Source organism: Symphalangus syndactylus, chromosome 8 (assembly GCF_028878055.3).
Source record: "Symphalangus syndactylus isolate Jambi chromosome 8, NHGRI_mSymSyn1-v2.1_pri, whole genome shotgun sequence".
NCBI classification, from domain to species: domain Eukaryota; kingdom Metazoa; phylum Chordata; class Mammalia; order Primates; family Hylobatidae; genus Symphalangus; species Symphalangus syndactylus.
The window spans coordinates 140,220,239-140,248,150 of record NC_072430.2 but is presented as its reverse complement, the minus strand read 5'-3'; the positions used below and the strand labels follow the sequence as shown (position 1 = coordinate 140,248,150).

The following is a 27,912-nucleotide window of genomic DNA, read 5'->3' as shown; positions in this document are numbered from 1 at the left end:
CTTAATCTCTTCATCTGTGAAATGGGAGGGCTGCATCTGGTTCTTCCAGCTCTCACATCCTAGAACCTACTCTTAGTAAGAACACCCTTTCCATGCAGACCTAAAGCTGGCTGGTGCCTAGGGCTGTCCCAGCTTCTCTCAGGTTAATGGTCTGGCACTGACCAAAGGGGAAGGTTCAGCTAAAATAACGCGACTTAATGGCAAATTGAACCAAACCAAAGTTAGGATATTTCTTTTTTTTTTGAGATGCAGTCTCCAGGCTCTGTCGCCAGGCTGGAGTGCAGTGGTGCCATCTCGGTTCACTGCAACCTCTGACTCCCTGGTTCAAGTGATTCTCCAGCCTCAGCCTCCCGAGTAGCTAGGATTACAGGCGTGAGCCACCACACCCAGCTAATTTCTGTATTTCTAGTAGAGATGGGCTTTCACCATGTTGGCCGGGATGGTCTCGTATAAGGTGGGGACGAGGCTCATTCTGAGAGGCAGCATGGATAATTTTTCCCCCACAAATAAGTCTGCAGCACATGCATGGGAAATGCACAGTGATATCATGGTGCCACTACTAATTTTGTGGTTGTGTTACATGATTAAAACAAATCTGCGCATCAGGTTGTAATGCCCAGCAAATCTAATCAGCCTCCTGGGAGAAGGTCTGTTGAGCCAGCTGACCCACACAGACCATCTCTCATTCCTGTGAGCTTCGTCTGTGGCCTCACATCCAAGATGCCACGATCCAGGCTGGAAAGCGTGGAAGCTGGGGCACCCGACCCGCCCTTCACACTGAAATGTCCACTGTGCACCCTTGGACCTCACACGACTCTTGGTTCCCCCGTCACTGATGCTCAGGGTAAGGGTCATAAGCCATGGTTTAAAAATTGGTAAACAGGCCAGCGGCCGTGGCTAATGCCTATAATCCCAGCACTTTGGGAGGCCGAGGCAAGTGGATCACCCGAGGTCAGGAGTTCAAGACCAGCCTGACCAACATGGAGCAACCCTGTCTGTACTAGAAGTACAAAAATTAGCTGGGCATGGGGGTGCACGCCTGTAACCCTAGCTACTTTGGAGGCTGAGGCAGGAGAATCGCTTGAAATCGAGAGGCGGAGGTTGCAGTGAGCTGAGATCACGCCACTGCACTCCAGCCTGGGCAACAGAGTGAAACTCCATCTCAAAAAAAAATGGTAAACAAAACCATCATGCAGGTTCCCTCTGGGCAATAACCATCCTGGTGCCCCTCTGTCGACAACCCCATGCAAGTGTCTCCTCGGCCCTCCTCTGTTCTCTGCACAGACCTTCCACTGGTGCACTGAAGGGAATAAAACTTGAAGACTACACATCACAGAGGGGTTGGTTATTCAGCATCTCCCGCGACAACGCTGTCTGGCGTCCAGAAAAGAAGCCACCTCCTTGTGAAGGACAGTGACCCCTCTCAGCTCCCTGGGCTTGGAGCTCAGATGCTCCTGCAAATACGCATGGTTTCTTTGTGCCCCTGCTGACTTACCTCTTACCTCTTTCACCCAGCAAAGTGCCCCCACTGCGCCCAGCCCTCTGCCTGACCTGCTCAGATGTGGAAGAGACACTGCTCTGCCAATATGTACACTTAGAGGCGGACTTTGGCCCCACCAAATACTCTGTCCGGAACAAAAGCTGTCTGTTCTCAAAAAAAGTTCCATGACAGATCAAGTGTAATATACTGAGCACAAAAACTGGGCTACAGATCGTCTGTAACCTGACCCCATGTCTGTTCACCATGTCACTGACTGAGACAGCACATAAACATCCGTGAAGGAAGCTGTCTTCAAGAATATCCAATCGTTCTTACAACAGCAGCTATCTCTGAGGGACGCGGGTAGGGGACTGACTTTTTCTCTTTACCAATTTCAATTCTGTTGCAAGTCTTAAAGATGAGCATCTACTATTTCCGTCAGATAGGGCAATAAAGGTGCTCTCATGGAGAGAAGTAGTTCCTTTCTACACCTCTAAGAGCTATTACGGCGTGAGCTGACTCATCCACATCCACGTGGTGATCAAGCTGAAACCCTGAAGCCTGCAAAGGTCAGCCTCGATGCTTAAAACGCTGGCAAGCATAATTAAGGAGGAAATGAGGAAAAGGTCCTTGTTATTTCCCAGCTTCTCATTCTTCACACCATGAATGTCAAACATTCTTAACTGGTTTTGAGGTTATACAGTCTATTTAATAGTAAAATAGCAGACACAAGATTTTTTTTTTTTTTTTTTTTGAGACGGAGTCTCGCTCTGTCGCCCAGGCTGGAGTGCAGTGGCGCGATCTCGGCTCACTGCAAGCTCCGCCTCCCGGGTTTCTCCTGCCTCAGCCTCTCCAAGTAGCTGGGACTACAGGCGCCCGCCACCACGCCCGGCTAATTTTTTGTATTTTTAGTAGAGACGGGGTTTCACTGTGGTCTCGATCTCCTGACCTCGTGATCCACCCGCCTCGGCCTCCCAAAGTGCTGGGATTACAAGCGTGAGCCACCGCGCCCGGCCAGACACAAGATTTTTTAAATACTTACATTCCCCAACTATGGAGCTCTGCTCAGCACCTCCCACCCACCCTGGGCATCCTTGTTGCCGCCTTTGGGTTAAACCAGGTGAAACTGCGAAGAAGCCGGAGCCCGCCATGCATCCTGGTGCTTACACAACCTCTCTTCATTTGATCTCCAAGTCTGAGATGCGTTTGCTTCCTAATCATCCATAACTCCTCAGGAGAAGAGAAGAGCACCCCACATATACAAGGTGGGCTGTGCAGTGACAGCAGGACTTGCCCCGAAAGGTGCCCAGGAGATGCCTGAGCAAGACGAGGGGGAACAAGTGTCCTTGGGAAGGTAGCAGCTTCCTGTTTTTGTTTTTGTTTTTCTCCCTGAGGCGGAGTCTCACTCTGTCGCAGAGGCTGGAGTGCAGTGGCGCAATCTCGGCTCACTGCAACCTCTGCCTCGCAGGTTAAAGCAATTCTCTTACCTCAGCCTCCTGAGTAGCTGGGATTACAGGGGCCTGCCACCATGCACAGATAATTTTTTTATTTTTTATTTTTTTGAGACACAGTCTCACTCTATCGCCCAGGCTGGAGTGCAGTGGTACGATCTCAGCTCACTGCAAGCTCCACCTCCTGGCTTCACGCCATTCTCCTGCCTCAGCCTCTCAAGTAGCTGGGAATACAGGCACCTGCCACCACGCCCAGCTAATTTTTTGTATTTTTAGTAGAGACGGGGTTTCACCATGTTAGCCAGGCTGGTCTTGATCTCCTGACTTCATGATCTGCCCACCTTGGCCTCCCAAAGTGCTGGGATTACAGGCATGAGCCACCGCGCCCAGCCAAATTTTTGTATTTTTAGTAGAGATGGGCTTTCACCATGTTGGGCAGGCTGGTCTTGAACTCCTGACCTCAGGTGATCCACCCACCTCAGCCTCCCAAAGTGCTAGGATTACAGGTGTAAGCCACCACATCTGGCCAGCTTCCTGATCTTATTACTCATGCTTTGCATCACTAGACTTCAAGATAAATGGACAGTCAACTATGCAGCTTCCAGAATCACATGGTAGTTTCTGTTACTTTTTATAAAATGTTCCTGGTATGCTTTGCAACATTAACAGACATTGAAACAGCCACGTTTTTCAAACAGGAACGTCATTAACCCCCAAGTAAGGGCTGAGGATCAACTCACAGGATCCACACTTATGCCAGAGGAAATCAAGTTTATTTCTGATTTTTTCAGTGGGAATAAAAGCTAATTCAAATCCATTCTCAGTTAACTCTTATCTAATTTCTACATCCTCCCATGGGAATAGCAAGTATTACTACTTCTAATGTTTTGTGGGGTTTTTTGGAGATTAGGTCTCGCTATGTTGCCCAGGCTGCACTCGAACTCCTCAGCTCGTGATCCTCCCGCCACAGCTTCCTGAATACCTAGGACTACAGCCGTGAGCCACCACGCCTGGCTTAATGCTGTTTTAATGAGAGCTTTCTGCAATGCCGTCGCATGACTGTGGTGGGCCCCAGCCTGTCCCTCTGTTCAGGGGTAAAGCCTTCAGTACCTGGCTGCTGGGAGTGCGGGTGACTATCACTCTAGGCTGGGTCCCCATGCCAGAGACTGCACTTGGGCAGAGAAGTGAGTGATGTGGCCCAAGGATATGACCCCTGGAGGGCAGAACATGTCCAATCATAGACTGGTAACAGGCATAGAGGCCCAGCCCCCGTGCCTAATTGGGGATAGCTTTGAGCGCTACCCCAGCTCCTAAGCCCACAGCGCCACCACCTTCAGGACCCCTGAACCCTTTGCAAAGACTGCACTGCAGCCCCAAAGCCCCCTCCTCTAGGCCTGCTGGCTGAGCAAACCCTCAGGCGGGAGCTCGAGAGGCGCTGCAGGAAACATTCTGCACATGCTCTCCTTCCAGAGCCTCCTTCCTGAGGAGCCGGCCTCTGCATGGCCTTCCCCAGTGGTGACTGTCGCGGCCCACACCAGGAAGGCCCCTAGGCCATCAAGTGGAATCTGACACTCTACAGTCCACACTGGGCCTCAGCCACTGGCCTGCAGGCCACACTCCCTCTCCCGTGCACAGTACCTGCCAACTCCACTGATGCCACCGCCCACAGCAACGGGTCCTGCTCACTGCCTCCCTCCCTCCCTTGCTATCTCCGGAGCCAGGCAGTGCCACACCGAGGGAGATACGCACGCCAAGCACACCCTGACTTCGCCTTCGAGAAGCAGCAGAGCAGGCGACCAGCAAGTCCACCGCAAGACCTGTGACTGCTGGCTGTAACAAATGCCACGCAGGACACATGAGGCGGCGGGGAAGGATAAGCAGGGAGGCTGGTGGGGTGCACGTCAGTCAGCGGCTTCTCCAAGGTGCTGGGCCTGGGGGCTGAGGGTCAGCGAGGGGAATCCACTGGCTAGGCACTGAGGCCGAGTCAGAAAAGCATGGCCCAGGAAGGCAAGGGGGCAGGGCACAGGGGCAGCAGAGTATGATTTGATGCTGGGGCTGGAGTGCAGAGTTTGGGTTTCATTCTAACGGCAGTGGAAGTCACCTGGTAGCTTTTGGGAGTTGGAAGGCAACATGAGTCACATTTTCTAGCTGGTGCCCCTCCTGTTTCCTAAGCCAGATTAGGCTCGATGTGCACCTGGCAGTGCAGGCACAAAGGAGAAAGTGGACGGCCCACTGCTGGAGAAGGCAAGGTACCCACTGGCACCCTGGGGAAGATGGAAGGCAGGGGCCACGTTCTGTTACGGGGGCGAGGCCAGAGGAGCAGGTGCAACACAGGGGGCATATCTACATGGGTGTCACCGCCTAGACACGATGAGACCTGGCCAGGCAGGGGCATCTGCCAGGGAGCCCTCAGCTTTGGCTTACGGATACATAACACATGTACAAAAGCTTCTTAGATGGATATTCAAAGTCAAACTCAATATGCACACTTACGGTCTGAATTTATTTGGTTTACTTGGTTTACATCCTCTTGAGAAAACTTTATGGTCTTTGTTAACTGACTCTTGTCTTACCACTAGTAACTAGATAACCAGCAACTTGAGAATGTGCTATTGTAATGCTGTTATTTCTTTGAAACATTTCACAATATGCTGCACGTTTGCTTCTACTGGGAACTCCAATTTTGCATCCTCGCCTTGCCTCTAAGTTACCTCTCCTGGATGTCACTGGCCATCGTCCCCAGGCTCATCCCTATCCAGTACTTTCTCCTAGTGGGTGAATGGGGGGTGGGCAGGATCGCAGGGGTCAACATGACGGAGGTCACACTCAGGACAGGGAAGGAAAGGAAGGGAGGCGTGGTCCCCAGAGCAAGAGGCCCCTCAGTTCCCCAGCTTAGAGCCTTCTGCAGATGTTGCATGAGCCCAAAGCAACATGACTTGTACTGAGTCTGCCGCTGGTGTCCACTGTCCAGCACTTGTCAACATGGGACCTGGCTGTGGTCACATCCACAAATGACCATGGCTATCCGACTGTTTTAGAACCAGTGTTGCTGTGTGGAGGGAGAGGGACTCACGACCAGTCACAGAATCTGACTAAATGTTGGCACATCTCAAATGAGTATCTTTAGAGTCTTCAGCAGATTTTAAAGATGTGTTAAATCTACTTTTGCTTCTTGCAATGGAGACGTGTAACAATTCCTGCCTCCAAAAGTAAGGCACTGGCAACCACTGGCCATTACAAAGGTGTGCCTTTCTAACTTGCCACCAACAAGGTAGCGTCCACTGCCAGAGAGTGGTCTTTCCCTGGATATGACAGTCCTGGGGCCGGGTGCAGAGCCCCACGTGCATGTGCTTGACTGACGGTGGGAAAAGGCATCAGCATCCAGCAGCCCAGAGCCTCTCGGGGCTGGGGTCTCTCAGAAGGGACCAAGGTCTCAGAATCGCATGGGGCAGACTCCTCGCCGGCCCCGCCTCAGCCTAGGGAGCAGAGTCTGGAGGAGGGGGTAGAATCTTGTCTACAACCCCCACCCCAGCACTCTAGGCACACTAATCTGAGTGTTCTAAGATACAGGCTCATAGCCTAATTGAAGAAAACTGGGTGGTGAGCGACTTCCAAGAAGGCTCCTGGCATATCTAAAATAGCAGCCACGAGTCCCTGCCAAACCCTCAGGCCAGATCCGAAGTATTTATATGGCTGGATTTAGAACTCCGAAAATAAAACCATTGATTTTGACTTCTCGAAACCAATACTATGACTAGACTGGAGAAAAAAATAAATAAATCAAGAAGAAACACAATGACCTTACCCGAAGATACTGTAAAAGCAACAAGAAGTCAATGCACCTGCCCCAAGCAGACAGGTGTCTACCAATAGCCGGAAGCCCACACCTCTTCCCAAAGAGCTCCTTCAAATACATTCAGGGCCAGGAGCACTGGCTGCCCAGCCCGTCAGAGCTCCTCAAGCAGACGCTCCGCTGTAGATCTCAGCTTTAGCAATATCCATCCTGCCTCGGACTCTGGGTCTGACGTGGCTGCTTAGGTGTCTGAGTTGGCCAGCCTCTTCTACCAGAAGCTAGGAATAAACCGTGCTTTCTTCCTTGGTTATCACCTTTATTTTAAACTAGAAGCTGTGTCTCAATGATTCAAATGCATAATATCAAGTGCTCCAATGTGAGCTCTCTGGCTTTGAAACACAATTTAATCTGAAGAGCCAGGCTCCCTCCTGCACCTGCCCCTGGGGGCACGGCCTCCCCAGCCCCAGGAGTCCGCCCCACCTGCTGCTTTCACCTTTAAAGGGTGGGGTGCGGAGGGAGGGTCAGAGTCCCTTTTAGCTCAACATTCCAGGGTTAAGACTGTGTACTCAAGTTCTCTTGAGTGGTAAAAGTGAAGCTACTGGATTGGCTCCAAGCAGGTAGGAAGTGAGATCCCTCAGTACCTCAGGTAGGGGGAGAGGGGAACCTGGGGACCCAGTGCCTGGGGAGAAGAGAGTGTCAATACTGCATGAAAACCCACAAGGAGAGACACCCAGGGGCTTAGAACTCCCAGTCACCTTTGCATTTGCTGTGATATCACTTTCATCAAAAGCATGCAACAATGCGATCCATTTACCACCCGAAAAAATTAGAGCAGGAAAAATAAACAAAAGCAGTATTTAAAAAAGAAAAAGAAAACCATAAATGACACTATAGGTTCTGAAGTGCGCCGTGCGCACAGAAACTCCTGGAAAGGAGGTGTAGGACACCACCCCAGACGCTCTCCTGGCAGCAGCCTCAGCCCTGCTGGCCGAGTCTCTGCAGGCATGAGCTGACACGTCACACAAGTGTGCACGTACACACGTGCAGGACAGTTTACCAGCAGCATAGCTCTATGACTGTCCTGAAAAGTGGAACTCTCAAATGAGTGGAAATGTTGCAGATACTTCATTACACAGATTTGAGGTTAGGGGTGGTCCCTATGGTGACCTGCCAATTTTGAGTCCATCCGAAATTATTTGCCTGAAACGATGAGAACAAGAGGGGAGTTGAGAAACAGACTTAAGACTTTCAGAATTCCCCACCACACAGTACCATCTTTCTCTGGCTTACAAACGCACTATTATTTTCCTGGACAAGCTATTCTGCCTGCCTCTCTGCAGTCAAAATTGTTATGTTCTATGGTTTAATGGAAACATAATCAGTGCACTACTTTCTGCTCACTAACCCAGCATTGTGCTGGAGACCCTATGGGCCGATGAACAGCAGCAGGCTCACTCCAGGCCCGCATGGTGAGCTGTGCAGTCACCCGTGGACATGGCAACCTCACTCTCTCCATTGCTCTTGCTCTAGCTCCAAAGTGCCCTGAACCATCTCAGTGCCAGCCAATGAAGAGTGTCCAAGGCACAGGCAGGGCCGGGGCCATCTACCGAAGGCAGCACAAGGGTCAGCAAAGCGCAGAAGCCCTGAAACCCCTAACTCATGGGAGCGCCTTGGGCTTATTTCTTCATTGCTCTATAAATACGTATATGTAGATGTCTCCTACAGATAACCAATCAATCTTACAGATCTACAGGACAATAATCTACCGCCAGGGTTGTTGCTGGAATCGCTGCACAAATGCAAGCAAAGTGCTTCCAACAGTACTCAGCTTGGCAAAAATCACACGGGTATGGCTGCTGCTGCTGCAATTGCGTTACTGTGACACAGCAACAAACCCAGTCTAAACACTGGCACAGTTGGTTCTGGTCCTCAAATAGCACCAGCGGGTGAATGAGGGGCGGGATGAGGGGACCCAGACCTAGCCCTGCCACTGACTCCCCTGCTCCTCCAAGCTGTCACCAAAGCACCCCAATGCTCATTTCCTCCAATGCAAAATGAATAAACAATGACTTTTCTTTCAGCAGCGGTGACTCCCTTGTCTAGTCTTAACGGGCACACACGTGGTCATGACGAAAATCTCAACAAAAGGAAAAAATTCCAATTCCTACTTCCCACCCACCTAAAACTTGAGATGTGGGATACAACAGATTCTAGTAGGGCCTGCAGTTTCATGTGGCAGGATCTGGCTTTTTCTGAAAGCAGCTTCCGTCTGCAGGGCATACTAAAGTACCCCGAGAGAGGCAGAAAGTTTCACAAGTCTGTCTGAAGTAGAGGGGCTGGAAATGTGAGAGGTGAGTGAGTGGAGGGGACCCTCATGACCTTCCAGAGAGAATGAAAAAACCGACGTTGAGAAAGCAAAAGTGGAGAGTGCAGATTCCTTCCTGCACACACCTGCTCCCCAAACAGACACCACAGACCCCAAACACCAGCGAGCAAAAGGAGAGGTCACACCCCTAAAATACTGACACCTCTGTCCATCTACAGCCCAAGAGTAGACAGGAGGTTCAAGATCTGAGGGCAAGGCTGAGCATGGTGGCTCACGCCTGTAATCCCAGCACTTTGGGACACCCAGGCGGGCAAACCACTTGATCAAGGTCAGGAGTTTGAGACCAGCCTGGCCAACATGGTGAAACCCCGTCTCTACAGAAAATACAAAAATTAGCTGGGCGTGGTGCTGTATGCCTGTAATCCCAGCTACTCTGGAGGTTGAGGCAGGAGAATGGCGTGAACCCAGGAGGCAGAGGTTGCAGTGAGCTGAGATCGCGCCTCTGCACTCCAGCCTGGGTGACAGAGTGAGACTCCATCTCAAAAAAAAAAAAAAAAAAAAAAAAAAAAAGAAAGAAAAAAAAAGTCAGAGAGCAGAGATTAAGAAGAAAAATCCTAAAAAAAGAAAAAGAAAAATCCAGGAACACTTCCTTCTACCAGAGAGTGCTGATTCCTCAGTAATGTGTACTTTGCCCCTACTTAAATTATCTGACCTTCCTCATCACAGCTAATATCTTAAATAAATCTCTGGCCACATCCTGCGAAGGAAGATAAGTCTGATCTGAATGAACGTGGCATTCCTGCATTCCTGTGTATTTTGGAAACGGACAAAATGAAAACTCATCAGGTCATGTAAACCATCTTTCAAACATTGGTCCTCATGTAATAAGTTTTTATCTGCATGTTTATCAAATTAAACTGATATACATCCAATATCTGTTTGGAAACTCACCTAAAATGAATTTTAAACTGGTATCTACAATGAAGGGCTATTACGATGTACACATATCAGACTGTCACCCCCAAAGGTCAACTACAAATGAAATCTGGACTCAAAGGTCTGCAGAGGGATGACATTCCTACATGAAAGGTTTGGGTTAGCACTCACCACCTAGGAACATTAAAACTGAAATCATTACACCTGATGGAACCGGAGAACTTAATCTCCTTCCAAGGGATCAATATCTACCTTAGACTTCAAAGAAATGGGAAATGTCACAAACATCTCCTGTGGTGTGGAAAATTAACTGCCTGAAGAATGGGAATCTGTTTGATAGCAAATGCCCAGATTCTTCTGTTGAGAATAATGTTTACTTTTAGAGCTAGGGTGCATCCCTTCATTGGACATACAAGGAAACTGAGGCCAAGTGAGACTGTTATCAGCTCCCGCCCACCTGATCTGTAACCTGCATGTCAAGTGAGCAGACATGTCATAAAGTCCAGCAGGGTTCATCAGGGTTGAGCGGAGAGTGAGTGGAAAGAGAGTGAGGAAAATGATTATTCAAAAAGCCTTCCTAAGCCAAGCCCAGTGGCTCAGGCCTGTAATCCCAACATTTGGGAGGCAGAGGCAGGAGGTTCACTTAAACTCAAGGGTCTGAGACCAGCCTGGGCAGCACAGTAAGACCTCATCTCTACAAAAAAAAAAAAAATTCTTTTAATTAGCTGGGTGTGATGGCATGTGTCTATAGTCTCAGCTACTTGGGTGGCTGAGGTGGGAAGATTGCTTAAGCCCACGGCTGTCGTGAGCCATGATCATGCCACTGCACTCCAGCCTGGGCTTCAGAGCGAGACCCTGTCTCAAAAAAAAAAAAAAAAAAATACATATATATATAAATATATATATATACACACACACATATATATAATCTCCACATATATATATTATATATATACACACACACATATATACATATGTGTGTGTGTGTGTGTGTGTGTATCTCCTTCCTGGGAACCAGAATTCGGACGTCAAATTTCAATCTGTTAGCAGTGTCCACGCTCACACTCATACCTGGGTTTGGCTACAAGTGCATGATTTTAATCCCCACAATATAATACAGGTGATGTTAGAATTTTTATTCTGGGAGACAAAGAATTCCAATATAGAAGCTCTGCCTTCCCAAATCAGGAACAAAGATAATCTCCTGAGCAAATTCTATCACTAAAGCACACCCACCATGGCAAAGTGTTCATTCCTATCGCCCATCTGACCATCTATTCACCTTGGCCAGCACCTCTTTCCTCCCAGCGGGTGCCCTGTACAGCAGGAGGCTTAGTCTATGGTCAGCTACCACTTGGGGGGACTTCAGCTTTACTAGATGAGATACATCTTCAAAATTCCTAAAAAGATCTGTGGGGGAAAAAAAACTTAGGCCCCCGAAATCACTAAGCTAAAGGGAAAATTCAAGCTGGAAACTGCTCAGGACAAACCTGCCTCCCACTCTATTCAAGGTCATCCCTCTGCTCACTAAGTGCATATCTGATTGCCTCCTTTGGAAAGGCTCATCAGAAACTCAAAAGAATGTCAGAAGCCCCCTCCCCCACTTTGAGTGATCCTGCTTTTCTGGACCTAACCAATGTTTATTTTACATGTATTGATTGATGTCCCATGTCTCCCTAACATGTACCAAGCTGTGCTCAGGCCACCTCGGGCACATGTTGTCAGGGTCTCCTGAGGCTGTGTTAACGGGTGCGCGTCCTCAACCTTGGCAAAATAAACTTTCAAGATTAACTGAGACCTGTCTCAAATTTTCGGGATTCACAGAGCTCTGGAGCCAAATAGTTCTGTTTCGATTTTTACAGTAAAAAAAATCAAAAGGTGCTAACAATATGGCATGACTGGTCATTTTTCATTGTGTTTTGAAAACAAAACCACCCATGGGCCTTTGGCTGTCCAGACAGACGCACCCTGTATAGGCGGGGAGCAGTGAGGGGCCTCTGGTCCTCATAGCGTTTGTTGTCTACTGGTCAGGTCCCAGGGGAGCATTACAGCCTCTGCTGGCGGCCACTGAAAACCAGAAAGCAAGCAGAAAAGGATACTGAGGTGATGAGAGGCCATGGGACAAACAGCTGAAGGTGTTTCAGGCATCACAGAGGCAGCCACACAGGAGGGGGATCAGCAGGGCTCAGTGTGACCCAGAGAGATGAGAACTGAGCCCTGAGAGCCCCTGGAAGGAGGCCTGCACGCCAAGAGTCTGTTGCATGAACCCAGGAAGGGAGGAACCCACACGCCAGGGCACACAGGCAGCTGCCAGGTCAGGGAGGGGGCTTGTGGCTTCCTCTCAGGAACTCTTCTGTCCTCATCAGGGTAATAAAGAAAGGCCCCCTCACAAGGCATGAGTCCCCAGCAACAGGCAAAGAAGAACCCTCTGGGCACTAGGATTCTGCAACCGGCCCACCCAATCTCGACCCACCCAGCAAAGCCCTCAGAACCTGCACACCCCCGACTCTCACAACCCCTGGGGCCTCTGGGGGTCCTGCCACAGGGGACCAACCAGCCACACCTGGAGCACAGGGTCTCCAAGAACAAGGGCTTCACAATGGCCATGGTGACTTGTATGCCACAGTTATCCCAGATTGGACAGGGCATGACCCTAAGCAGTACAGCATGATCCAAAATAGGCCCTGGTGTCCCTAATGCCAGATGGACTCTCCTGTTGGTCACAATTCCTAATCTCTAAAAGAGCCTGTAAGATTGACGAGTGATACCAACAAGTTATTCATCGACACAGCTCTAAAAACTCAAGCAGCCATGGATGGTAAACAGTAGCTTCCCTCATACAAGAAAGGGGCTGCACCTTGCTTTCTTCCAGCAGCTTCCCATCTATAGTTCAGAAAAGAGATGAGTGTATAAGGATCCACACTCCAAGAAATCACTAAGACTCACTCATTTCTAAGACGCTGCTCTGCACCTGACGAAAGAGTGCAGAAGTTGCTGCAGAAGTTACAGTCCAGAAGCAGCCGCCAATCCTCAAAAGGAAGCCTCTGAGCACCCAGCACTCCCATCATTCCATTTAGGAATTAACGTGTGAATGGGACATTCTGGGCAATGATGGTTTTTTCCAAACTGAGAGTGAATCCTAGGGCTTGCTCCTTCACCAGCCCACGATGGGCTGGGTCTCATGATTGCCTTAAGAAGGGCTGTGGCCAGGTGCAGTGGCTCACGCCTGTAATCCCAGTACTATGGGAGGCCGAGGTGGGTGGATCATGAGGTCAGGAGATCGAGACCATCCTGGCTAACATGGTGAAACTTCATCTCTACTAAACAAAATACAAAAAATTAGCCAGGCGTGGTGACGGGCACCTGTAGTCCCAGCTACTTGGGAGGCTGAGGCAGGAGAATGCTGTGAACTCAGGAGGCGGAGCTTGCAGTGAGCCGAGATCGCCACTGCACTCCAGCCTGGGCGACAGAGCAAGAGTCCACCTAAAAAAAAAAAAAAGCGGGGGGGGGGGGGTGCCTACAATTTTCAGAGGCCAGCAAACTGCCCAGCTGAGAGGAAGTAGGAAAAACATAGCTGGCGGCATCCTGAGCTGCAGCTGTGAGCAGGGTCATCCTATCTGGGTTCACAGTCCCAGTGTCAGCTCAGGTGTTCAGAAGGGGAAGCTGGCCCAGGAAGTGTGGAGTAGAACTCCGAGCTGAACCTCTGGGAGCCCGCAGCCACTCTCTTCCCACCAGGCCAGGCAATTCTTCTGGTGAGGCCTGAAGATGAGGATCTGCCTAAGGACGGCATTCCCAACAAGGACAAGCTTAGGCGGGAGACCCGCGCCAGGATGCTCCTGGCAGGTACAGCCCCAGCTGCACATACCTACGCAGGCACATCCACCATGTCAGTACCAGCCAAAATGGATGTCACTCGCTTCCTGCCAAGGACAAGACACCAGGAGAAGCCAGCCTCCTGCTCTCGGTGCCTCCCCACATGGATGGGGATGCCTGGGACCCCTTCCCCAGGCCCACAGAGAGTCACAGAACAGAGATGGGGGGGATCACACATCAAATCACCTAAGACGGGTCCAAATGGACATGAGGGTGCTTCCCAAGTCACAGCTTCCAGAGGGGGCTGCAGGGCCCCTGACCCCTCTGGACACCAGCATTCACACTGAAACCCCTGCCCCGTCCCACCCCCACAAGGGCTCAGGTCCAACACTTCTCCCGCAGCCAAACCAAATCCCAAATCCTGGCCCAACATCCTTCAATTCTTAATATTTTCACTCATTTCCACGGACAAAGCAGATTTTATCACTCTTCTATGAATATATATTTAATTACTGCTCTTCAGTCGCAAGGCGTGGGTAGCCACAAGGAAGGTCAGCCATGGGGCCAGTTCCCTGTGCTCCGAACTCCTGCATATAAAGCTAAAGTTCCTCTCACTAGTTACTTGCTGGCTCAACCATTATCTAAGTTTGTAACATTATCTTCAATGGTTAAGCCATGGTGCTTTTTTATACAAAGTAGTCGTACGTTACTTACAAACGACAGTCAAAATGTCAGCGTCAGTACAACACAGATCCACGTAACACCATTCGCATCATATTAGAAACCTAAATATCTGAAAATACGGAATTCACCAAATGACCTTTATTACACTCCACTGAACAAACCTAATCAATATACCGTGTCAGTGCTTTCTTACTCTGAAGACTGAAAAGTCACGCCCAACAAGGAATATCCATCCTTATTCTCTAAAATCTCAAGAGCACAGATTACTCTGCTTTCCAGGCAACGCTCTCTAGTGCCAGCCCTCCAGGAGAAGGCACAGCAGGGATTAGGAAAGGTGATGTAGGGACGCAGCACTCAGACTAGCTGTCCAAAATAAACACATATTTGGCTTGTACCAGGAATGAGATGGATGCATATGCTGCCAAGTAATCGCTATTCCTCCAGTTCTATGAATAAGAGGAGTGGGAAGGGGATTAAGCCAAAGGAAAAAAAAGAGAACTCTAATCTCTCCATTTATAATTTTAAGGTAACAGTGGTCAATAATTTTAAAGTAGTTAAATTGAAGATTATGAGAAAATACAGGGGAAAACAGTGAAAGCAAAATATAAGGTTGGCCTATACTTGGAGCTTCGGGATATAAGAAATCCACCTGGGCAAATGTATATCTATAGTAACTATAAATGCAAACACAGCCACATATGCAATGTTTCTATTTTTAGGTCTTTTGCAAAACCCGTATTACAGCTAAATAAAGTAAAGCAAAGATATGGTGCTCGGTTGCACAGTGACACATCTGTTTACTGGCACAAGGTAGGCAGGGCTCAGGGATGTAGATAACTAGGCAGAATCACCTTACTAACTGAAGTATTGTTGTCAAGACTAAATCCACTCCACCGAATCAAGACACTGTGCTTTCTCCATGTGGCAATTTAAATGTGTTCCAACAACCAAATGAAAAGCATTCTTTCTTTCTTGCCGCCATGATTGTATTATTCACACACCTGAAATCAGTTTTTGAGTCAAGGCTGGCTGTGCACGGGAGAAACCAATGAAGATCATGCCCAGCCACCACTCACCATCTGGATGCCCAGAAGACAAATGGCATTGGTATCGAGAGGGGCTTCATGGCCAAACACAAGCCCAGGCAGCACTATCGTGGGGCCAGCAGGCGGGAGAGGGAGAGTGGGAAGCAGGGACCGTCCACCCAGCACCTTGCAGCTGACAGGCAGAACTCTTACTACGTCTCAGGTGAGCTGGCACAATGTGCCAGGATCCCAAGGTGGGGTTGGGAGGCCGGCAGGCAGGAGGACAGTCCAAAGAAACTCCAGACAAATATCTTCCTTTAAATCTGGGAGAAAACTACCCCCTGAGAGAAGACCAGGTCCAAAAATCAAATCCTAGATCCTGAAAGGACTCTAGACCTTGAAAACTAGGATGGGACTTGAAGCCCACCAATTCTACCCACGACAACACACACAGCCCCTGTCCTAACAATCCCCCACCAGTCGGAGTCTGGGTGCCTCCAGTGATAGGAGAAGCCAGATTCTTCGAAAGCGGAATGGCTATGCTTGTGAGAAATGACTTCCTAATTCTGAGCCCAAATCTTTTTCCTTTAAGTTTCCTTAACCAGTGCTAGACACTGCGTCCTTTCTATGTCTGTTTCTCTAATACTAGGAACAAAGCCTTCATGTTCCAGTCTCCTCTTCCAAATTACACATCCACAGTGTCTTCAACGAACTTGGCTTCCAGAGCGTTCATGAACCAGATCAAGAGAGAATAGACATCTACGAACAAATCCAAAAGAGAACAGACTCTCAGAAGGTTGGGATTCCAGTTTGGCAACTGAAATAGCCAGAAGAGTGAGATATCCAAGTATCTTGGAGCTGTCAACGAGCTGCATTGGCACCAGAGGAGCAAGAGCCAGTGCCGCGCAGGCCCACCAGCATCATAAGCGGCTGTGCCCACTCCCGACGTGGCAGCATTTACCGTACAGGAAAGCAAGTCACAAATACGCATCCTCAAGGCCAAAACCCTGCTTTGCATATTTCACAGAACAACTGTTTTTTTTTTTTTTAAGAGCTAATGGGGGCAGAAAGGCAGAAACTGGATAAATATTCTTCCCTTGCCTTCACCAACAGAAGTGATATCTGAGTGATTCTGATCCTGTGTAGGAGTCAGAGAGGGCAGGGACCGCATCAGAAAGGCTGGCGGCATTGTTCACCGGGTCAATCTCAAGTGCCTGACAGTCAGCAGACCGGCTCAAAGAAGCCCTCGCAATGACAGGCACTGAGAGCAAAGGGAACACAAGATTCCCTCTGACAATCGTCTCAAACAAATGAACATCCACTCAAATGATGCCCCCAAAGGCCGCACAGAGAGAATAAAGGAGCGTTTCTGTGTGTTGACCACAACACCCGGCACACAACGTCATGTGAAATCTTGGACCTAACGATCACACCAGAAACAGATTCAAAACATTTTCACCATTCTAAACAAAAGACAGTATAGGAAAGCAACCGTCATATTCCCTTCCACTCCCACAGACCAAAATGCGCCTCATAAAAATTATCTTCATTTGTTAGATAAGGAGCCGCCGAAACAATCCCTTCACAAGCCTCTCACTGGTACACCCTGGTACTGAATGAGAGAGGAGAGGACTCCCATCTTCTGACCCAGGGAAGCGTGCTGTCTGGTAAGCTTTGAGTCTTTAGAGCTGTTAGTGATGTCACCACTAAAAATCAACTAGGAAAATGAATACAATAAAAGATTATAAGAAAACAAAGGGCCAATATCCATCTTTGAATTAAAACTAACTAAATGAAATTAAAGGAGCAGCTACATTCATGTCTTCATAGGAGAAGAGAGAACTAGCAAAGGTGAATGCATGTATCAACAATGGGATACACAGTTCTAGGGCTATCACCAACAAGGAACAATCAACACCACAGCGGATTCTAATTTGGGCTGAATAAAACCTAAACCAAAATGATCATGGGCAGATGGTACTTCTTTCAAAATACTGAAAAGACAATAATCGCCCCCCTTTTTGCTAATCCGTTGACCTTAATACCAATTCTGCTCTTAATCACCTGGCACCATGAGTGCAGCTGTATGCACTTTATCTCATCACGAGACTACCCTCGATAACTACAGCTTTCATTATTTCACTCATTGTGACATCATTTTAAGTTAATATAATTGTTTCAAATCGTTACAGGAAAATAACAACAGCCTAAAGGAGAATTCCTATCAGAAACAAAAACCATATACCAAAAATATTTTTCAAAAACAAAAACACCAAAGCTCATTGTAGAAAGAGTAACATCTTGTTTTATGTTTAGTGTTAGCATTAGTCATAAATCTCTGGGGAACAGGAATACATTCTTAACAATTAACTACAGAAATCCCAAACACCTTGCTGGTGGAGTCACTCTTCTCTACCTGGTAAAATCCTACAGATCCTACACGATCCAGCTCATTTACCCCTCTGTGAGGCCTTCATTAACTCCTTCCCATTAACTCAAGAACATTCAATTCACTCCCTCTTCTAGTTCTCTCATTAGTTCCTCCCACATTTACTAAAATCTATGTGTCAAGCACAGTGTCTATAAATCTGCAGTACACAGAGGAATGATACATGCTTCACGCCCTGGAAGGACTCACTAGTTAGAAGCGGCAGGCATGTATGCGAGGTTATTGTTACACAGTGGACTAGGAGATACGCTGTGCAGAGAAATAGTCATACCTTCCCTCAAGTACCGCATGAGGCTGTGATTCATTCAATTTTTTCCATCTCCTCCAGTATGCTACTGACCTCTGAAGACAGGAACTGTGCTCTAGTTAGCTCCAGCTTCAACTGCCTAGTGAATGCAGAACACACCACAGACACGCAATGTGTTTGTTAATGCATTAAAAAGACAATAAGATTACTTAAAAAAAAAAAAACCTACTGGTGCTTTATAATTGGGTCTTACAGCTCCAAACAGAAGGTATTTGTTAACTGTAGAATCCAATAATTTGCTGCAATGTGCCTGTTAACACTGGAGGACCTCTGGAGCAGACGTACTTTTGAACATTCCCCCTGGTGGCAGGATATTCCAGCCCAAGTCTCTTTGATGACTTAACAAAGAGAAAGATGTTAACAGGTGACCTATGCTGAAACTTGGGCTCCAACCTAAGGAAATAAACACAGCAGGACAGAGCCCACAGCGGTGACTTAGAAGGTTCCCTGGCTGACCTTCAGCACAGCTCTTCCTTGTACCCCAAGTACAACTGCTCTGTCTCCAGGATAATCATTTTAGCCCTAAACAAAAATAATGAGGAGTTTCCTAAATTGCTATCTGGAGTAGTTTACAAAAAGCAAGCAAACTCTAGGAATGTTCAATTGTAACAACCAAACACTGTAGATAATCAATTCTAATAACAAAAAACTAATCAGTTCAAAATGTTTCAAATGAGAAACACTGAATAACATAATTTCCTTACAAGTGTCCTTTTCAGGCCGGGCGCGGTGGCTCACGCTTGTAATCCCAGCACTTTGGGAGGCTGAGGTGGGCGGATCATGAGGTCAGGAGATTGAGACCACGGTGAAACCCCGTCTCTACTAAAAATACAAAAAAAATTAGCCGGGCGTGGTGGCGGGCGCCTGTAGACCCAGCTACTCGGAAAGGCTGAGGCAGGAGAATGGCGTGAACCAGGGAGGCGGAGCTTGCAGTGAGCTGAGATCGCCTCACTGCACTCCAGCCTGGGCGACAGAGCAAGACTCCGTCTCAAATAAAACCATCAAACAAACAAAACAAAACAAAAACAAGTGTCCTTTTCGGTAACAAATCAAATTTAAAAATCAAAAGTTATCAAATTGTTTCAGTAATTTTATTTCATTTAATTGCTGTGTCCTAACGTTCTCCACTGAGGGCTTTTTGTTTTAAATGGTTTAAAAAATAAAAATTAAAATAGTTTAAAAAATAAAAAAAAAACACAGGTGCGGTGGCTCACGACTGTAATCCCAGACCGAGGGGGGTGGATCAAGAGGTCAAGAGATGGAGACCATCCTGGCCAACATGGTGAAACCCTCTCTCTACTAAAAATACAAAAATTAGCTGGGCGTGGTGGCATGTGCCTCTAGTCCCAGCTACTCGGGAGGCTGAGGCAGGAGAATCCCTTGAACCTGGGAGGGGGAGGTTGCAGTGAGCTGAGATCGCTCACTGCACTCCAGCCTGGCAACAGAGTGAGACTCCGTCAAAAAAAAAAAAAAAAAAAAAAAGTCTATCACCCTACAGTAATTGAGTGATACAAATCAAGGTAATCAGAAATTAAAGAACAAAGCCACTCATAAAACGTGCTCTCAAAAATCAGTTGTAAATTACTAATTTTAAAAGCTAACCTCAGTAAGAGGTATCAATGAATCACTTTATTACTGTAATCAATCCTCCCAGACAGCAAGAGAACACTCTAAAGACACCGAATGCTCTGGATGGGCACAGCCAGTGTGGGCTTCACTCACAGCGCAGCTGGTTCCAGGGCCAGCCCAGACAGCATCCACTGGGATGCAGACAGCACGTGCTGCAAGGGGACACCCTACAATATCATTAATCATTTATTATTTGATCTTTCCTTGTATTAAATTATACTTGAGTCAACAGACTCTGCCCTAATACATGTGTATCAGTTAACACGAAACTGCCCTTGATCTGACACAGGGTCTTTCTGGAATGTCTGCTGGCTCGCTGCTATCAGTTGCAAGCCTTACACAGAGGGAGCAGCCCTAAACTCACGGAGGCAACTGTTCTGCGTTAGGGGGAAGAACTGGGAAGAGCCTAAATAGACAAGTTCCAACAAGGATCAGAGACTATAAAAGAATCATCCTACAAAAGGTAGGTGTTCCAATCCTTTCATCCTTAATGCCTTGAGTTCAGAATACAGGCAAACCAAAGGTACATGTATGCAGGAGCCTGTGTGTGCTTTAAAATAAGACTCCAGCCATCTTGCTTCCCTGTGCTAATGGAAATACCTTGCCTAAGCATTTAACTCTAAGCCAAATAGACTATTTAATGCAATAATTAGTCTTTAGTTTCCTGTAGCCAATTCAAAAATTTACTAGCTCTTTTAAAGAAGATGAAAAGATCCTGACAGAAAAAAAACTTGCACCAGCTGAGGTCACTTCTAATTTCCTTTATATTTTCAAGGACTCCAAATTTTAAAACATTATGGCCAAAATGTAGAGAAAGCCAGTGGTGCTTCTCATGGTGCTTATCATGTTGCACGTCTACGATAGTTTAGCTGTCAATCTGAAATCCAAAAAGGTCTGAGAATGGAACTTCTTTCCATAAACGGCTGGCAAATTACTTTGGTGGCAAAACCAGAGTCTAACTGGCATGAGGCTATTTTTAATCACTGTTTATTTCACTGAGTGTGGATATCTCAGGCTTTGCTGCAAAATACTACTGTGTTATTACAGGGCGCCACCCGACCTCACAAGCAGTGTTCTATATAACACACACCATTTTACCTTCCTCAGATCCAAAATTTCCGAGTCCTACAAACTCACCTGTCCCCAACGGTTTGGGGACTTGCATCCTATGGACATTTACAGGGAAACCGAGCTTGGGCTCTACTGCATCTGACTGTTACCTTAGAGACTCTCACCTAAATTCAAAATCTTAAACAGCACCTAAATTCTGAATAATTTATGTCATAAGAAGCAAATATGTAAAGACTGGAGAAATGAAATAAAATGAGAAGTCGTGACACCTGTGGGGGCTACACCTTTTACCTGTAACAGACACTGGCATCACCAAAATCCTAAGAATATTGACATTTCAGACATTTTAGCCAAAGGCAAATAATTTATCCAGGTGAAAGATGTAGCTTTTTTGAGCGTGTGATTACCTAGAACTTCAGAAAAAAGTGAGGCCCTAGAGTTCTGACCATATGTGCTATAATGCAGTTCATTAAATTTCCGTTTTTCTATACAACCCACAACGCTGGTAGTGTCATGTCTCAGACCAAAGTAATTCCGCCCAGAGAAGGACTGACCACAAGGAACAAACTGAGCATTACTATAAACATTCCAATACACTTCACACCCTTACTACTCCAAATCTACTATCAATCCATTTGACCAGAGAGGAACTATCCAAACTCCAAATGCTTTTAACTTGTATCAAGAGGGACCACAATGAAACGCATTCTCTCTAAATCACGTCTGTGCGTTTTTCTTTCTCTCTCTGATACAAACTTGTCTGGAACCGAGGCAGCTAATTACTGTTTTCTTCCAAGTCCACAGAACAAAGATGCAAACCTGCTATTAGAGAACTGAGACCTTCAGGTCTTAACTTCCTCTGAAAGCCAATGATGACAGGAGCAACTTCGTGCGAACCAATTCTTTTAACAAAATAACACGCATCATTTTCTCATATTTTAAGAGAATACATGAAGGGATGGGATAATGGTTGGAGTTAAATACAGCGCCTTCTAAAGTAAGTGCTCCAAGGGAGGTTAAAACGAGATGTGCCATGGCAAGCTAAACACTAAGTGTGGCAACAGTGTAGCCTCACTAGTGACAACAGGTCAGATTTTAACATTACTGCACATGCAACTGCTTGGTTTCAACCGTCCTCTAGCACATTCTGAAGATCATTAGAAGCATATTAGAACATGACCATTTTATCTTCAGTTTACTTTAAAAATATTTCAGTAAGGACAGTCATTTATTTGCATTAGTTGGTTTTAACATAAACCCTAGGGGCAGTCAGCTGACCTGTTAAGTCCACTTGGGATGAATACCCTCTCCAGAGGTGGGTTACACAGCAGTCTGAACTGCTAATCAAAAGCCCACTCTCCAACTACCTTTATCTGTACCAGCCAAGGTAAATAATTCAGATAAGAGAATGAATAATTTTTTTGGGGGGTGGTAAAATGCATGGCCACTTGTCTGTGGCCACAATACCGTCAGGCATACATCCCCCTCCCAGGAGAATAAGGTGTAGCAATCTAGCCCCACTTCCAATCCCAGACTCCCCCTCAGGGTGATGCGCAGTTGATGGAGTCTGTGTTGTGAGGTTTCTGGAGCTCTGACCCCCAAATGCTACCAAAAAGTTAACTGATTCCTGCAGTGGAATAACATCTGGCTGGGGATTCCTCCATGCAAAGTCCCTGTCAGAGGACATAAGAGAACACAGACCTGAGGTTTCAGAACAGGCTGCAGGGCTGCGGTTTTCCTGCCCCTTTGCTAGCCTGCATTATGAGGAAACAGAATCTGGTCCCAGACTCGCTCTCCTCATTAAGATGCCACCTGGCAGGAAAGCTGTGGAGAGAGGGGCCTCCGTCCCGCCCCGGGTCCCACCACTGTAGTGAGGTGTCCTTACAGCCAGCTCAATACCGAGGGCCACGGAGTCAGCTGAGTCCACATCACAACATTCACAGATGGTAGTACTAACAGGAAGACGAGTCGAGGCAGGGAGGGGCGCCAGGATGAATGCCGGCTTCTCCCACCCAGGCAGCGGCACCTGTGCGGCGGCGACCGGCGAGCCTCGGCTCCCTGGGGCGGCCCCACAGGTGTCGCGGGCAGCCAGCTCAGGGCCCGCTCCTGCAGAAGGCCGAGCCAGCACGCGAGGGAGGTCGGCGCCGCCTGGCAAGGCGACCTCTCTCGGGTCAAGCTCTCCTTGATGAAGGTGGTGGACTCCGAGGGCACCGGCACGCACAGCCAGGCGCAGGTGCAGCCTGAAAACCCAGGACCGCTGCGCCCTGCTGGGGAAAACCGCAGTACCCGAGTTCGCATCCCTCGAGGCCACGTGCAGGCTCCCGACCCAGGAGGGCGGGTCCCATAGCCACAGCCGCTGAGGAGCCGGCAAGTCCCCACCACGCCCCTTCCCGTCCCGGGACCCCCGGCCACGCTGCCCACCTCTGCGCGGGGAGCCGTCGATGCTCTCGGCGCTGGACGAGTGCGCCTCGGCCGGGGCCCGCCGCAGGCTGAAGTAGCCGCGCGGCCGCGAGGCTCCGCTCCGTGGCGAAGGCCCGCCGCCCGGGCCCCCGTCCCTGCGCGCGAAGATGCCGCTGAAAAAGCGCAGCAGCCGGTGCTCCGAGGCCGCGCCGGCCCCGGCCGCCGCCCGCGCGCGCTCTAGCCGCTGCAGGTCGCTGTTGTCCAGCGTGCGGTTCTTGCTCTTACTACGCTCCCAACGCTCCAGGTCCGAGAGCGCGTCGTTCTTGCTGAGCACCTCGCCCACGTCCAGGGTGTTGCGCTTCTCCGAGGCGGGCTGCGTGGCGGTCGCGGGCTCTAGGGTGGCCCCGGCCGCGGCCTCGTCGCCCGGCGCCCAGGCCAGGCTCCCGGAGCTGCTGTGGCGCCTTCCACCGCCCAGTGTCCGGCTTTGCGGCGCCTCAGGCCCGCTCCAGTGCCTGAAGCTCAGGCTCCGCCGCAGGGGCGCGGCCCGGGCCCCCTCCACGTCGGGGCTGCCGGGCGCGGGCGAGCTGCGTCCCTCCTCCTCGGCCGGCGCGCTGCCGGCCAGGTCCGCGGGCTCCAGGCCGCGTGCGCACGGCCGGAGCCGCCCCAGTTCCAGCTGCCCGGTGCTGCGGGTGCGGAAGGTGCGGAAATCCCAGGCGCACGGCCGGGGACCCTCCGGTTCCTCGGCACCCTCCGCATCCTCGGCCTCCTCCTCAAGCCTCCCGGGCGCGTCCGGGGAGGGCGCGGGCCGGGGCCGCCGAGCCGGGCGTGGGTCTGGGCCGCCGAAGCCCGGCGCGGCCAGCTGCTCCTTCCTGACCATGGTCACGGAGATGCGGTAGACAGTCTTTCTGGGGGGCGTCCCGCGCGGCATCGCGTCCGCGGGTGGCGACGCGGGCTCGCCACTGCCGTCCAACAAGTACATGTCGCCCGCGCGCTGGGGCCCCGCCGCATCCAGCGAGCCCGCGGGCCGGGAGGGCGCCGGGCCAGGCGGGGAGGGCAGGCGGGCCGGCAGTGTGGCCCACGCCCCCCCGCTCACCGCTAGGGCCGCACTCAGGCTGCAGGGACGGCGCCCCTGACACCCGCCGGCCCGTGCGCCGCGCCGCCCGAGTGCCGGGGTCCGGGCCCGGGGCGCCGAGCCATGGGCCGGCGGGGCCAGGCGAGGCGGCCGGTCAGGCGCGACAGCGCTCTCGCCGGCAGGTGCGGCCGCGGTGCGCAGGGCCCAGGGCGGGCGGCAGCGCCCGCGGCTTCATTGTCTACGACGCGGGGCCCGCGCGCATCCTCCCGCTCCGGCTACACAGCTCGGCGGTTCCGCAGCCTCCGCCACTCCCTGGGCTCCGGGAAGCGCGGACAGCTGCACCGGCTGCGGCCGAAGGGTGGCGGATGGCGGGCGGCGGGCGGCGGTTTAAAATGGAAACGCGCGCCGGGGCGGGGCGGGCGACGGGGGCCGACGTGCAGGGACCGCGGGCCGCGCGCCCAGCCGGGCTGGCCGAGTCCCGGGAGCGCGGCGGCGGCGGCGAGCGCGGCGGCGTGCAGGCCCAAGCGCCGGGATGGATCGGCGCAGCGCGGACCGGAGCCTCCGAGGGGCCTAGCCCAGGCACCAGCCTGCACCCTAAAACCACGCACACTCTGGGGCTTGGCCTGCAAAAACAAAACGAGGGGCATGTCTCACCTGCTGCGCGTTTATATGAGGCATCTTTCCTAACCATGCAGCCTCGAAGATGCAACTCATGTGACTAGTTTAAAAAAGTATCTTTGGTACCTGTTACCCCCAACCTTACCTAGGAACAAGTGGGCTTCCAGGAAGACAAGAACAAAGAGATGTGACTGTGAGGGTGCTGTTTACACCAATGCCCTCCCAATGAAGGGCTACAGTCTGTCTCCTAACATAATTCTGTCTTTATTGTTTTCATTTTCAATTAGCAATAATCTCACCCCAGATAAACCTCCATGGCTATGATACTGCCTCTGTGCAAAACTTCTAAAATAATCTTGTAGGGTTATTTTACCAATGTGTGGGGAAAGATTCCTTACAGGTAAGCACTTGCTCCCCATGACAACAGACAGGAGAATACTGCGGTTAAGAGCCAGAAGACAGACGTGCCTGCCCGCAAGCCAGGCTCATCCACTGACAAACCACCTGCTTTTCCACCTGTAAAATAGGGCTGCCGATAAAAGCTCCTAAACTTTGAGCATTCCTGTGAAGATTAAATTGGTTAAAATCCTATGTGCCAGGCATTCTGTGTACATGCTAAATATTCACCATTAATACTGAAAACTGAACTTCTCTGCCATCAAATCCCCCATTTCCTACCTGGTGGGCTGATAGATACTGGTCTAGGATGTTATCGGAGGCCACACAATATTTAGACATAGGTGATCAACTTATCAATTCCTCAAGCTGTCTTTAAGACAGTATTATTTCAGAGTTTCCTTGATGAAAAGTTTCAGAAGGAAAAATACAATGTCCCCTAATCACACCATGCTTACACGACCTTCTCCAGGCCTAGAAATGCCATAGCTTGCTACAGGCTGTTTCTGGGCAAGGTGCTGGTGGCCAGGCCAGGCCAGGTGGAAGCATTACTTTGGGATTTGCTATCTGCAGGCAGGGATTGTCAGATGCCAGCTCTCCCTACTTTAATCTTATTGTGGGGGTACCAATTGTGTTCATGACACTGGAAGTGGCATAAAACTGAATTGGGCAAGCTCTCTTTTGAAGGAAGTTATAGAAATTATAGCCTAGGAAATCTACATTTTATGACAGCATTAAATTTAATATTCAGATTTAATGAAATAAATCAGAGTGACTGCTAAGTGATTCACTTTATTTTTCTTGAAAGGATACTTTAAAATACACCTGAGCACCCTCTGTGGCCTTGACCTTAACATGATTTTCACCATCACAGGGTCACACCTCAGCCTACCTGCTACTCAAACTTCAAGGGCTCTGGATGTGGTACCTCTGATTATGTCCTCATTGTAAGGAGGGGTCTCCAAGACAGAATCCTTTTACACCTTCTGAGTTTCAATAAAGAAGCCCCCTCCCTTTTTTTTTTTTTTTTTTTTTTTGAGACAGAGTCTCACTCTTGCCCAGGCTGGAGTGCAATGGCGCTATCTAGGCTCCTGCAAATTCTGCCTCCTGGGTTCAAGAGATTCTCCTGTCTCAGCCTCCCAAGTAGCTGGGATTACAGGTGCGCGCCACCAGTCCCGGCTAATTTTTTGTATTTTTAGTAGAGACGGGGTTTCACCATGTTGGTCAGGCTGGTCTTGAACCCCTGATCTCATGATCCGCCCACCTCAGCCTCCCAGAGTGCTGGGATTACAGAAATGAGCCACCACGCCCAGCTAAAGAAGCCCTCTTTGATAAGAACCAAGAACCCCCAACTTCTAGAGGAGGAGCCAGGTGGGATTCATCTGTCAAAATGATAGCCTAGAGCCCATCTGGTTAGAGAGATGCAGAGGCTCAGAGACAAAGGGCACTTCCCCAGGGCTACACAGCTCCTCAGTAAGGGTGAAATCTGGGGTTTGGTGGTCATGCTGCCTGTGCTCATTTTTTTTTTGTGTGTGTCTTAGTAAGCATCAGCATTCTGCTTTGTTGATAACAAAGACCAAAGTAAACATGTGAATATTACTGAACTCCACACAAATCAAATGTAAATGTTATCTTGACATTTCCAGGTAGCATTTTTAGCAAACTTTCACAGACTTACTCAGTTTTCTACTGGTTCATTTATTCATCGAATATATATTGAGTACCTACTGCAATGCTACACAGTGACAACGCAGGGGTTCTGTCCTCAAAGAATTGGCCCAACCCCCGAAAAATGCTAAGGCTACGTGATTTTGCCACAAAAAGACAGCGAGGGAGATAAAAGCTTCGAAATAAGCCCAGAGACAGCTACAGGGCCGTCCCATCTCTTTAATGATGAACACCACTAAAATTGGGCAAAAGTCTAAAATTTTATCACTGCAGCTGTAGAGACTTAAAGGTCACCCAAGTCTGTAAGCTGAGAAACAGAGCAACGTGGAAAGATAGAGATCTTTGCTACTGTCAAGGGTGGGACCAGAACCCTGGGCTCCTAACTTAGCCAGGTGTGGGAGGGGGAGGTCAATTCTGAGACCATGGCAATGTTCACATACTGAGATGAACTTTAATATGAAAGTAGCTTGTCCATAATTAAGATATGTAAATCTATCTGGCTTGTTATCTGAAGCATTCATAGAGCCCAAAGTAAAAAATAAGGTAGTATTCCTTCAGGGCTAAAATACTGGACTGTTTGTGTCTCCCAATTACTGTACCTTTGTCGAGAATCCATCCCAGGTTTTGCACTTTGCCATACGAGATGCAGGCTGCGGAGTAGAAGAATCCATTCCATCCACCTTAGATGACACTGACTCTTCCAGGGAACCTCTTTCAGCCATAGCCAGTGTGTTTGTGATCTTTCAGCATTTCCACCTCAGAAGGAAGCACTTATTTTCCACACCAATCATAAT

General features: G+C 49.2%; 1 protein-coding gene across 6 annotated transcripts in view; it reads right to left on the bottom strand.

Annotated features, from left to right (window-relative positions):
- Positions 1-27,912, bottom strand: part of AGAP1 (ArfGAP with GTPase domain, ankyrin repeat and PH domain 1) — a 638,294-nt gene that overhangs the window by 434,682 nt on the left and 175,700 nt on the right. Inside the window, exon 1 of one of the 6 annotated variants that reach the window (XM_055291055.2) lies at positions 23,386-26,700. The exons of 3 other annotated variants lie outside the window; for them this stretch is intronic. In XM_055291055.2, the coding sequence (XP_055147030.1) occupies positions 23,386-24,343 (958 nt within the window). In that variant the 5' untranslated portion in view covers positions 24,344-26,700. Of the gene's footprint in view, positions 1-23,385; positions 26,701-27,912 lie in introns of those variants that run through there. 2 more of the 6 variants (XM_055291056.2, XM_055291057.2) reach the window with 2 other exon arrangements.